This window comes from Aricia agestis, chromosome 2 (genome assembly GCF_905147365.1).
Source record: "Aricia agestis chromosome 2, ilAriAges1.1, whole genome shotgun sequence".
NCBI lineage: Eukaryota > Metazoa > Arthropoda > Insecta > Lepidoptera > Lycaenidae > Aricia > Aricia agestis.
In genome coordinates, this window is record NC_056407.1 from 5,917,806 (window position 1) to 5,930,659 (window position 12,854).

Below are 12,854 nucleotides of genomic sequence, written 5' to 3' on the forward strand. Positions count from 1 at the left end.
AATAATAATATTTTCCTTGTTTTATTTATTTATTTAAGCCTACGAATAAATAAAAGTAAACACCGACCCTTTCATAAAGCAAGATACTTTGATTTATGCAGTATGCCTAGGTATCTTTAAACTTTATTTTGACTTCACACTACATAGTACATATTATAACAAGTAAAAATATTTCTGACACAGTTGAACAAAAATATTATCGAGATTTAAAACGAACACTGCTTGATATATAGTTATTAAAACGTATTTTATTATAAATAAAAGAGCAATACATTTTTAATAAATTGGAAAAACCAAATATTAATTGTTTAAAGCTCCTTATGCTTTAAAAATTTTAGTGCCATCTTAGGGGACTTCCTGAACAAATCGTCTACCTGGTTCCAGGGCAGGAAAAGTTTCACTCCCTCACGAAGAGCTGTCGATTGCACGTGATTCCTCTTACATCCGACATTACAGATGAAATCACAGGTCTGTGTTTCTTCGTTGAAGTGTAGACCTTCTGAGCACACGCCTAGAACTTTTTCTTCACCGACGCACCTCCAGAATTTGTCACAATCGGTCTCGTGAGCCCAGAAGGGAACATGGCAGTCTTCCTTACATCTCAAGTCCTCGTCTTCGTCGCTGTCTTCGCAGTTACAATCATGGGATTCATCTTTCTCTTCGCTTTCATGATTTTCGCAGCTGGTTTTTTCTTCTCCGGATTCATTGTCTTCTTCTGACTTGTTATTTTCGGGGGACTCTGGCTTGGCCGTAGTGCCCTTTTCTTCCACTTCACCGGAGCCTTCTTCAGATTCAGCTTTCTCGTCTGACTCCTGCTTCTCATTGGATTCCTGTTTCTCTGCAGACTCATCTTTTTCATCTGACTCCTGCTTTTCGGATGATCCTTTTTCTTCTGATTCAGCTTGTCCTCCAGGTGCAGGCAAGGGAGTGGTTGTGCTTTCATCGCAATCCTCATCGCCATCTTCACAGATACATTCTGTGACCACATCCTCACAGTCGACATTAAATGCGTGATCGCAGTTCTGAAAAACACGAATTCTAAATTAGCTAGGATATAAAGGTCGATTTTTTTATAATCTTTGCTATTTAATCGCTTTACGTACCATTATTGCTGGATTGAAGACAGTGCCAGGTGCACATTCCCTTTCCACTTTTTCCCCATGAACGCAGTAATAGAATTTTCTGCAGATAGTTTCGTGAGGCAGGAGGAGGTAGCTTCCATCATTAGGGCAGCCATTGGGCAAGTTTGTGTTTTCAAGGCTCTCTTCCTCAACAGCTTCTGTTATGACGGTTGTTGGTCGTGGGGTGGTTGTACCATTGCTAACGCAGTCTACCCTCCAAATATGGTCACATGTCTGAAAATATATTACATTACTTTTTTTGAAAGAATCTCTATAGTGTAGGTACCTACATCTAAACATCATAAGAAGTTTTGGATAGAAACACGTCTTTACTGTAATCACGGGTTTTCACGCATCGATTATACGCTATCTAACTGGATCGCTAAACTTAGCAATCTTATCCAATAACTGACGTAAAAAACGTGAGACAAATCATCAATTAGGTGAACAATAATTGTGACGAATTCTAATTACTAATACTAAGATAACAGTTCATTTAATTGCATACGATGCCTTAGCTAATATATTAAAGGTTTATGTGGTTTTATTAGTGTTCAACATGAATTCCAATTTTCCCCCAAGAGCCGACAGTACAATCAATTAATTACATTTGATTATGTAGTTTTCAAGCACCTTTAAATCTTTTATTTTGAAATATTTTCCTTTTTCAAGTTGATCTAAAATTGTAGAGATCCTGCGACAAAGTCATTGTTGCTATTCAGATTTCTTAAATTTACACATAATTTCTTTGATAAACGTTATCATTTGGGTAATAGGTTGTTAACATCGTATTTGATCAAACGATTATTTGCTTATTATCACTTTCGGGGTATCATAGGTAAGCTGGTAATTTTTTCCTTGTTTCAGATTTTTAAATACACTTGCAAAACATTTTTTTGTTAAAGTTAGGCTTTTAAAAGTTAATAGCTATCATTTTTAGGGTTCCGTACCCAAAGGGTAAAAACGAGACCCTATATAACTAAGACTTCGATGTCTGTCCGTCTGTCCGTCCGTTCGTCCATCTGTGTGTATCCAGGCTGTAACTCAAGAACCGCTATAGCTAGACTTCTGAAATTTCACAGATTGTGTATTTCGGTTGCCGCGAAAACAACAAATACTGAAAACAGAATAAAATTAATATTTAAGGGCGGCTCCCATAAAATAAACGTGATTTTTTCGGCTTTTTTTGCTCTATATTAGTAATGGCACATGATATTTTCACAAGGGCCTTTATGTTATGTCTACTTCAATAATTTTTAATAATATTAAAAGAAAATAAAAATTTAAGAGGGGCTCCCATACAAATAACACAATTTTTGCCGTATTTTTGCTCTATAACGGGACGGAACCCTTCGTGCGCGACTCCAACTCGCACTTGGCTGATTTTTTAAAATAATTATCTTATTTTTGAGGTCGCAAGAAACGTGCCTTGATAGTCGCCTCACTTTTTAGGGTTCCGTACCCAAAGGGTGAAAACGGGACCCTATTACTAAGACTTTGATCCGTCCGAGTCCGAGTGTCCGTCCATCCGTCCGTCCGTCCGTCTGTGTGTATAATATAGGTTGTTAATATCGTATTTGATCAAACGATTATTTGCTTATTATCACTTTCGGGTGATATCAAAGGTAAGCTGGTAATTTTTTCCTTGTTTCAGATTTTTAAATACACTTGCAATACATTTTTTTGTTAAAGTTAGGCTTTGTTTTTGATAAAGAATATTATCAAAAACAATGTGGTAAAAACAATCCAGGATGTGGAGAATACCGTAAAAATAGCTTATCATATTATTTAAATCAGATCACGATCATAGGTCTGAAATCTTATCATCTTAAATCCTCTACTTTCGGACTCTTTATGATTTTGTAGCCGGCAGTCACACTATCTTCACTATTATTATCAGATACAAATAACTTTTATAGTGATAGTGGCGTAATTAGAAGTATTAGCTACTGTAAATAATTCTTTACTGATAAAAGACAAACACGTTAGAGCTTAATCAGATTGACGACGAAGTTGGAAATCAATGTTGTACTTGTTCAATTATTGTCTGTGTTACTCTAAACCGCAACTCCGGTAGAAACGGTTATCAGCAGTAAGGCCGCCTCTTTGAACTTTGTATTCGTCGTTAAATTTTCAATTTTTTCTTTGTTAAATGTAGTCTAATATATAAAAATAAGTAAGTCAGGTTTTCCTTCCTGACGCTATAACTCCAGAACGCACGAACCGATTTCCACGGTTTTGCATTCGATGGAAAGGACTCGGGCTCTGTGAGGTCTATAGAAAAAAAAATCAGAAAAAACTTCAAGAGAAAAGCAGGAAAACAGGGAAAATAATTTTATTGCAAAACAACGTTTGCCGGGACAGCTTGTTCTTGTATATCTTTAAACAAATTTTGACTTTTTTAAATGGAGTTTTGCGATTACCTTTGCATAATCATAATATTATGGTCCAGGATGTTATGATGATAACATCCTAGACCATAATATGATCCAAATCATAAGACCCAAAGAAAATTATAATGTTATATGATGGAATGCGATGGCATTCATTAATTTTTATCCATGGATCTAAAAAAATAATGTCTACTAAAACTATAATCATTTACCCTTACTACAGGTTTTCGAACTATCAAGGGTAACAAATAACAATGCTTCACCCACCAGTGACGAGATTGTGATTTTGTATATAAAACTGTGATTACTGATTAGTTATAAGAAACATTTGTTGTAATCTCCATTTTCTGTTATAGTTATTATAGGTCTACCAGGATACCAGATTTGGATGGCAGATTTTCAAAAAATATCCTTGATCATTGGATACATTATATATATATATATATATATATATATATATATATAAATGTATCCAATGATATATATATATATATATATATATATATATATATATATATATATATATATATATATATATATATATATATATATATCATTGGATACATTTATATATATATATATATATATATATATATATATATAAATGTATCCAATGATCAAGGATATTTTTTGAAAATCTGCCATCCAAATCTGGTATCCTGGTAGACCTATAATAACTATAACAGAAAATGGAGATTACAACAAATGTTTCTTATAACTAATCAGTAATCACAGTTTTATATACAAAATCACAATCTCTATATCGCACCTACGGTGCTATAACGTCACTTATGTATCTAACGTATTTTTTCAGGAGAAGCGTTTGAAAATTGAACATCCTATTAAATTGTATAGTATTACTCGACTAAAAAAATAAGTTGATAATATCTAAAATAAACTATTAAACCTTACTTTAACATAAAAGCAAACATTTCACTGTTTACTGTTATGAAGATATAAACGTCTAAAAATTACAACCCTCGCAGAAGTGACGTTATGGGTCTAGAAAATAATTTATCGGTCAATTATGTCAAAGCAAATAAAACACGTCATCATGCATTTCTAAAAATATTTATTCAAATAACAAAAAAAAGTAACAAAATTTCTGAATTCTAAATAGTAACTTTTATACTAATCAGACTTTTTAATGGCAGATTATCTTCTTACTATCTAAACTTGAACAATCGTCCCCATTCCAAATTAACCAGGGGGTTAATTTGGAATTGGGAATCGTTCAACATCTTCGTAATTGCAATTATCCATAGAACTTAACTATTGATTAATCTATGAATCACAGTCATTGTACCCTTATTTAAATATAATTAATAAATGAATCAACAGTAGGTATCACATACCAATTACTTCACTTATCCTAGACCTACTAAAAATAACTGTTTACTTTAAACTTAGAATCACAGGCTTGGTAAAGCTTAAGGTAAAATACAAAAATTAAATTAAATCATTATAAAAACTTTCATAGTATCTTGGCACAAGATTAGCTTCCAATAATTGCAATAAATCACGCTTTTTACGTTCTGAAATTGGTATTTTGTTGTTGTAAGCTTGCTTCAATGTAATTTCGTCTATTTTTCGATTGCCTCTATTGCCGCGTAATTTTTTGGGTTGAAGAATAGCTTTTGCTTCCTCCCAATTATCCGTTTTGTATGTGGTTCGATAATGGTAATTTTCAGAATTTTTGCTAAATTTAATACTTTTGATATCACCGGTCTTGATAACACGATCATTGACATTTTTCGCCATATTAAAGTTTATGTTCTCTTCAAGTGCTTTCAAATCGAAGAAATCGTTAAAGTTCATTTCGTTTACTACAAACGGTTTGCCAGTTTTTTTGGCCCCACGGATAAGGGAAATGTATTGATCGGGTACATAAATACATCCAGCATTTTTGGCTCTAGTCACAGATTTTTCTATTACAGAGTGAGCTGCATCACCTTCGTTCTGCGTGTGGCCTCGAATCAAAAAGTTGTGTTGAATGGAGTTAATATTTAAGCGAGTCACTGCATAGTAGTACATAGCAAAAACAAATCTATTTTTTTGCTGACCACAGCAATTGTCAGAGTAAATAATGACATCGCAGCCTGGTTTTTCGAATGCAATCTGTTCTAAGTATTTATACACACACGACCCTATTTCAATGGCTCCTCTATTGGCCAACCCTTCGTGCCAAAAATAACAGGTGGTTTCTTGCTTGTTTGCATTAGATATAGTTAAATTATAACAATTCAGTCTTGATTTGTAGTAAAAAGAGCTTGATTTGCCAACAGGGCATGGTAACACCGCTTGTAAGTCATAGGTGAAAACAATTGTGTTGTTATTAGGTTCATGACATCTTTTCATATCCCTTTCTTTCTCAAGTCTACTTAAGCTTTTTTCTTCTTGATGCAGTTTGAAACTATCACGTAATTTATTTTTTTCTTCTTCAGAGGCATTTTCGTATGCTTCACACTCATCGCACCGATCTTTTTTAGGTTTAAAAAATCCAATGTTAAAATCTTGGTTGAAAATTCGTGAGTAAGCGTCGTAGTTCACAATAGGCTTGTTCTGTTGTTTCTGACTTTCTGAATAATTTCTATGTAGTTCTGCCACTGTCAAACCCCCATCAATAAATTGTCTGCTAGTACTAGCCCTGAGATAGTGACTCTCAATCCTTGGAATTGATTCGATATGATCCTTTACTGCTTGTATAACTTCAGGTCCCAAGGTACATTGTTTTCCGTGTTTTCCTCGTTGATCAGGTGGAATGAAACCATCATTCTGAGCTCTGCCGTCGATAACAGTCCGTATAACCCGTTGTGTGATACCCAAAGTGTTAATGAGAAAAGTTTTACAGACGCGGATTTCTTTATTCTCATTCAGCAAGTAAAATGCGTTGTTTGCTTTTCTGTCATACCTTTTGTCAGTCTTTATGCGGCGGTAAGCACATTTTAGTGGTCTTGTACAGGTGTTTAAAAAACCCCGTTGCCTCTCTAAACTCTCCAACTTCCAGTAAGACTCAAAGATTTCCGTCCTTTTTTGTTCAGTAAATTTAGCAGCACAGGACAACCGACATTTAGTTGTACATGTAGGTCCTATTGTTTTACTTTGATTTAGTTTTTTGGTTTTTATTGAGATATACGTTTTTCCAGAGTTTTTCAATCGCTTAGCAACATTTTTTTTCCAGTTCGTTGGATTACGCGTACGCTTTTTGCCTCTCGGTTTAGTTATCGTTTCCGCTGGTTGGTTATACTCGTGAACTAGACTCTCATTATTAGAATTATTGTTTTCTGCAGGAGAATCACTGGAACTGCTACTAGAGCTACTGGAGCTACTGAAGCTACTGGATGAAGACGATCTTGAACGAGGGCCAGGCCTGTATTCATCTCCTGAATCAGTGCCGGAGAAATCGCCTGTTTGAAAGTCGATACCCTCTTGTTCATACGATTTATTAGTCGCAAATAAAATAGATGGAGAGTTACCGTGGTTCTCGAAGGTAGTGTCATGCTGCTCTGGAGTAGTAGAGATTGTTGGGTCTTCTAGGTTGGATGGTGATACTGGACATTCGGAATTTGTAATAGACAATGCATTTTCTGTTTCTGAATAAGGTAACATTGTAAAATTGGCTAAATTTTGAACTTCAATCGAGTTTTTGTTGCCATCAGAAAGTGCAAGTAGCACTAGGTGTTTGCCGCGTTGGTTCATTCTAAAAAAAAATACAAAATAATGATAATAAATAGGTGCTCAATAAAAAAATATGATAACGATAAATTATTGACTGATTTTTTTATATCAAAAACAATAATCCTACTATACTGGAGCAATATCGTCACAAGTGTAAATATAACGTTAAACTTTACACCATGAAACACAAATATTGGGGAAACAACGTCATTACTTCACTACCTCACTACACAAGTGTCGTTATTGCTCCAAAAACATAAAAAATAATTGTCACAATTACCTTAGTAACGTTGTAGCTCCAGAAGACAACTACTCGTGCGGGGGGCCGCGCGCAACTGAACGATGAAACGTTGTTTCTCCCAGTGCCGTCCAGATTCGCGCCAAAACCGTAATGACACTAATGCCCTCACGTGGACAGTTTGCGTACTACACAAATGACAATAACGCACCAAGTAAAGCGGTGGATTTGGAGTATTTTCTCATAATCAGTTAAGTTTTGAAAAAAATTGCATAAGTGACATTATTGCACCGTAGGTGCGATATATATATATATATATATATTTTTTTTTTTTTTAATGAAATAAGGGGGCAAACGAGCAAACGGGTCACCTGATGGAAAGCAACTTCCGTCGCCCATGGACACTCGCAGCATCAGAAGAGCTGCAAGTGCGTTGCCGGCCTTTTAAGAGGGAATAGGGTAATAGGGGAGGGTAGGGAAGGGAAGGGAATAGTTGAGGGTAGGGAAGGGAATAGGGTAGGGGTTAGGGGATTGGGCCTCCGGTAAACTCACTCACTCGGCGAAACACAGCGCAAGCGCTGTTTCACGCCGGTTTTCTGTGAGAACGTGGTATTTATCCGGTTGAGCCGGCCCATTCGTGCCGAAGCATGGCTCTCCCACGTATAAAATTTTTATACGTTTATACGTATAAAATTTTAATACATTTTTATATTTGCATGTTTCACACACAGAATCAGCCGCTATAAGAAAAAAAAAGGATCAAAATGTTTTATTCCAATTACCCCGGTATTGCTAGAGTCAATTTATTTTCTCACTTTATGCCATCAGATTCTGGTAGACCTATATTATTATTGTAATTTACCTGTTTCTCATATACGAAGTAGGTCCCTTCCGCGCACTCCTTCAGCACCTTCTCCCCCTTGTCGCAGTGGTAGAAGTATTCGCATCGTTCCTCATGAGGCAGCAGCTTCGGGATGTGCATGTCTTCTGGGCAGCCGTTGGGTAGGTAAATGATCTCCCTGTCCTCTTCCGGGATTGGGGCTGGTGTTGGTGCTGGTGCGGGCGTGGTGGGTTCAGGGTCCGTGTTGCAATTGCACTTCGCGATGAGGGGGTCGGCGCAACGCTGTAACACGGTTTTTTTAGCTTGGGCTGTATGTGTGTAACGGAATCTTTGAGCACGTTTTTTACCTATCTCAAGTAGTTTAATTAGTTCGAAACTTTGCATACGTATCAAAAGCCAATGACAATGCAATAATTTGCTAAAATTTATGAGAAAGTAAATAAAAAAAGCGTGTATTCTTAGTTTTTTAAACTGTCATTATTAATGGTTATACTTGGTGCTTTTGTTTGAATTATGTAACATACGTATTACATATCTACATAGTATCATGGGCGTACCCAGGTTCTGGGCCAGGGGCGGGCAAATTACCCAGGTTCAAGGCCAGGGGGGAGGGGGGGGCAAATTACGCAGATTCTGAGCCAGGGGGGGGGCAAATCAGATTTTTTTAAAGCTAGGTGCTTATAAAGAATAAAAAATTAATAATTTTTAGTTATAAAAATATTGAATTGCAAACAAATGACAAAATTTCGTTTTATTATTTTTAATTTTAATACATGAAAGTACTAGATAATATACTTAGTAGCGACGTCAACATGATCCAGGGGCCCCTCGGTACGCCCATGCATAGTATCATCTACCTTTTGGTCTCCTTAACAAATACTTTATCCGTTGACGAAAATGAATAGCAAATACAACAGTTGAAAAATCATCATGGTTATTTTTATAGGCGCCACTACTATGAGTATATATTATATACCTACAGTGACTCGTTTTTAGATTCATAAATCTACGTTAGTTTTGTACCGAAATCAGCAAATTTAAGAATGGAAAAAATAATCTATTAGAAGGTATGAGCTTTATTTTACTTACTTGCAATTCAATGGAGAACTCCAAGCCGGGTTCGCACACTCCCTCCCTCAGACTGCGGCCCATACCACAGACGTAGAACTTGGAACAGTCCCTCTCGTTGGGAATCAGGTAGTTGGACTCCCCCGGAGGACACTTGGCTGCTGCGAGTTGCTCATCTTGAGGACGAGCCTGCGCCAGAGCGAGGAGCCCCAGCAGAAATAGTTGTCCTGAATAAAGAAATTATAATAACTAACTCAACCCTAACTCAACATATTAGATTACTCAAATCGACAAAATATGATTCATCTGAAACTTATAGTATTTAACTAGCTTTTTCCAATGGCTTCGTCTGCGTAAACTTATTCCCGTATAATTAGATGGGGAAATTAATACAGAATTTTAAAACTGAAGGGATAACATTTCAGTTGCTTAATTCTGTTTTTATAATGCAAACTATCAATAAAATAATCAAAATATGACTAGAATATTCAAGTTGATAAGAGCCATGACAAGTACAAAATAATTTACACGTAATCCTTTTTACACAAAAAGCAATGTATTAAAGGATTATGGGATTATCAAAATTCGTCATAAGTGTAAATAACAAATAAGAAAACGGTAATTTACCAGATAAAATGCAATCGATATTGAAGGTGAAAGAACAATAAATTTTATTACTTACAGGAAGGATTCAAATGCTATAAAATAATAATATATAATTATATTTTACGCTAAGGTAGCCTTTGTAGACTCCTGACGACATAGCTAATCATTTTCGTTGATAATTTTAGATTTATGTCGACAACAAAAATACTATAACAGTGGCATGAGAACACTTATGGTCAGAAGTGAGAAGAAGGTTAGTGCTACGAGTATGGAGAAAGAAATCTTTTTGGGACATTGGAATTTGAACCACTCTAATATTAAAAGCAATAAGAGTGAAATTGCGATCTATATAAAAAAGTCTTTGGAACATTAGAATGGTTCAAATTCCAATGTTGCAAAAATCTTATGAACATATCAGCGAGTTTTACTTAGGAAAGTATCTGTCTCGTGGCATGACAATGGTAAAGCAATGATTAAGCGGCTTCATTCATCGTCATCGCAGCAAACCATATTTTTTACAAAGGTATTAGCAGGTTCTGCAATTTGACGAGGGCTGAAAATTAACAAATAGTTTTGAAACCTCGTCCGTCGTCTCACATTATAATGTTATCGTAAGTAGACTGGGTTCAACATGAAATAACTTTATAGTCAGGGTTCCCTAGAACAATTTTTTTTTATGAGTCGCTAGTAGCTTTTCTGAGTAGCTTCATTTGGAAAGGACGAACAACATTTTTATCTGCGAAAAATCTTAAAAGTGGTAGCTAACAGAGATAGAAAGGATTTCATATTTTGATTTGATGGTCCTAAAATTTTGATTCTTCTATTTGTAGGACAATGTTACTCTTAAATGATATAACTATAAACCTATCAATATACTCAAAATCAGCTCGTTAGGTTTCTGTTTTAGGGTTCTGTAAACAACAAAACTTGGTTGACTACGGAACCGGTTTTTAAGAATAAGAATATAAGTTTATTTTGACAATCACACAACACAATATAACATTACTACAAAAATACACAAAGAAAGAACACAAAAAATACAATAATATTAAATTGTGTGACGTCAAAACTGGACCCAGCTCAGCATTAGCAGCGACTACAAGTCTGCAAGTAAGTTTTTGTACATTGAAAGGTTAATAGTTTTATAATTTGAGTAACATTGTCCTACAAATAGAACAATCCAATTTAAATATGAGTAAAATAATATATTCTATATCAAAGAATTTTAAGTAGCAATTTTTCGGGCTGGCACCGACTTCAATAGTGTGAAGATTGAGTAGAGAAAACGTTGAATTATTACGAGAGTTCTGAAAAAGCTACAATTTCAATAATAACAATTATTTAACACTTTTTTGTGAGTTGGAAGTCGGTTTACAATTTTTTTGTTTAAAAATAATAATTTTTCTCTTTTTAAATGATAATAATAATATGTAAACATAACTCATAACTACTTAGTACTCATGCGGGTTTCAATAAAATTGCACATTACGTGGATCTTTTGAATGCAATACCCGGAACCAAAATACAACTTAGTTTATAAACTCGTCAAATCAGAAAGTGATAGAATAATATGCTTGCAGCTATTTAAGCAATTTCCTTCAAAGACTCGGGAGCTCTGATCAGTAATTTAGGATCTGGGATGCACCTTCGTAGTAATCTCATTAACTTAATGAGTTTACTACGAAGGTGCATCTGGTTGGTTGGTCTGCTCAAGGAGACATTTACCTGTTAAGGTAAATGCCTCGAGTTCATGAAATTTTCAAAGTATCTATAAACACACCGAGTTCTGCTCAGTGACTTGGGATCTATGATACAAATTTGCATGAAAACTGTATAATATCAAGTCAACATACATATCTATTGTGTAATACCTCGATCGTGAGAATGGCAGACACGATAGATTTTCAATTGTTATGTGGCAGCCGGGTGCCACTTGGGGATTGATGAGCTAAACTACTTTAAACGAGGTCGTTATCGCTATACGTGTATAATTATAATATTATACCCAATCGAGGAGTTCTGTAGGTATGTAGAATAGGTATTCTACAAAGGATTTTCACAAAATTATCATCAAACGACAGTATAGACTAATAGGCTACTGATCCTTTGATCAGTATCCTGTAGCATCTGTCTCGACCTAAAATACTATGAAAAGTACTAATAATATGATCAAACTACGATGATGCGTAATGTTAGGGTAGTAATGATGATGACGAATAATCTAATATGCTTAGTAGCATATGCTTTCAGTTCTTAAAACAACACCGAAACCCCCAAACATGTATCTTTACGGAGGTCGGAGTTCTGTTCACCACATTCGAACCATGGTATATCTTGGCGCAAAATCTTACTCTTTGGTAACAAATGCCCGAAATACTTCATATCAATCCAAAATCATCATATATTTATATTTAAATTTTGAGCAGTTCCCTCGATTACTCCTGGATCCCATCATCAGATCACCACTTTTATGAACATGGTACCAATCCACAATCATACCCTATACAACGAAACAAAATTGAAAATCGGTTCACAAACGGCGGAGTTATCGATGAACATACATAAATAAAATCCACAGCCGAACATAGAATTTTCTCCTTCTTGGAAGTCGGTTAAAAACGGTACTCACCAAACATAATCTTATATCAAGATATTCCAATTAGGTCTAGACTCTAGGTTAATACAGGTGAACGTTCGACACTGATATTGCGAAAACAGGAGCATATTTATTATATAAAAAATGATCTGATAAGCTGCCGATAGTGTTTCGATAATTATAATTCTATCTACAATTACGTCGAACATTGTTCAATGAATTTCCTCTTAATCCCTGGACTTATTGGATTATAGTTTATACGATAGGATAGACTATAAAATCTGCTTTTAATTAATATTATTTTATAACAAAA

At 35.1% G+C, this 12,854-nt stretch overlaps 1 protein-coding gene across 1 annotated transcript; it reads right to left on the bottom strand.

Moving 5' to 3' along the window:
* Nucleotides 1-308: 308 nt before the first annotated feature.
* On the bottom strand, nt 309-12,632 carry LOC121736404. Its single transcript, XM_042127577.1, has 5 exons — nt 12,575-12,632; nt 9,361-9,566; nt 8,293-8,553; nt 1,104-1,355; nt 309-1,022 (listed from the first exon to the last, which is right to left on the bottom strand). Exons 1-5 carry the CDS (start codon nt 12,579-12,581, stop codon nt 309-311), a joined length of 1,440 nt encoding a protein of 479 aa, XP_041983511.1. The 5' UTR covers nt 12,582-12,632.
* Between the last annotated feature and the right edge of the window lie 222 nt (nt 12,633-12,854).

Excerpts from the sequence above, each read along its gene's own strand:
- LOC121736404 (XM_042127577.1), bottom strand. Across the intron at positions 8,554-9,360 it reads AGTTCTCCATTGAATTGCAA|CGTTGCGCCGACCCCCTCAT; the intron begins GTAAGTAAAATA and ends ACCGTGTTACAG. Across the intron at positions 1,356-8,292 it reads ACTTCGTATATGAGAAACAG|ACATGTGACCATATTTGGAG; the intron begins GTAAATTACAAT and ends ATATATTTTCAG.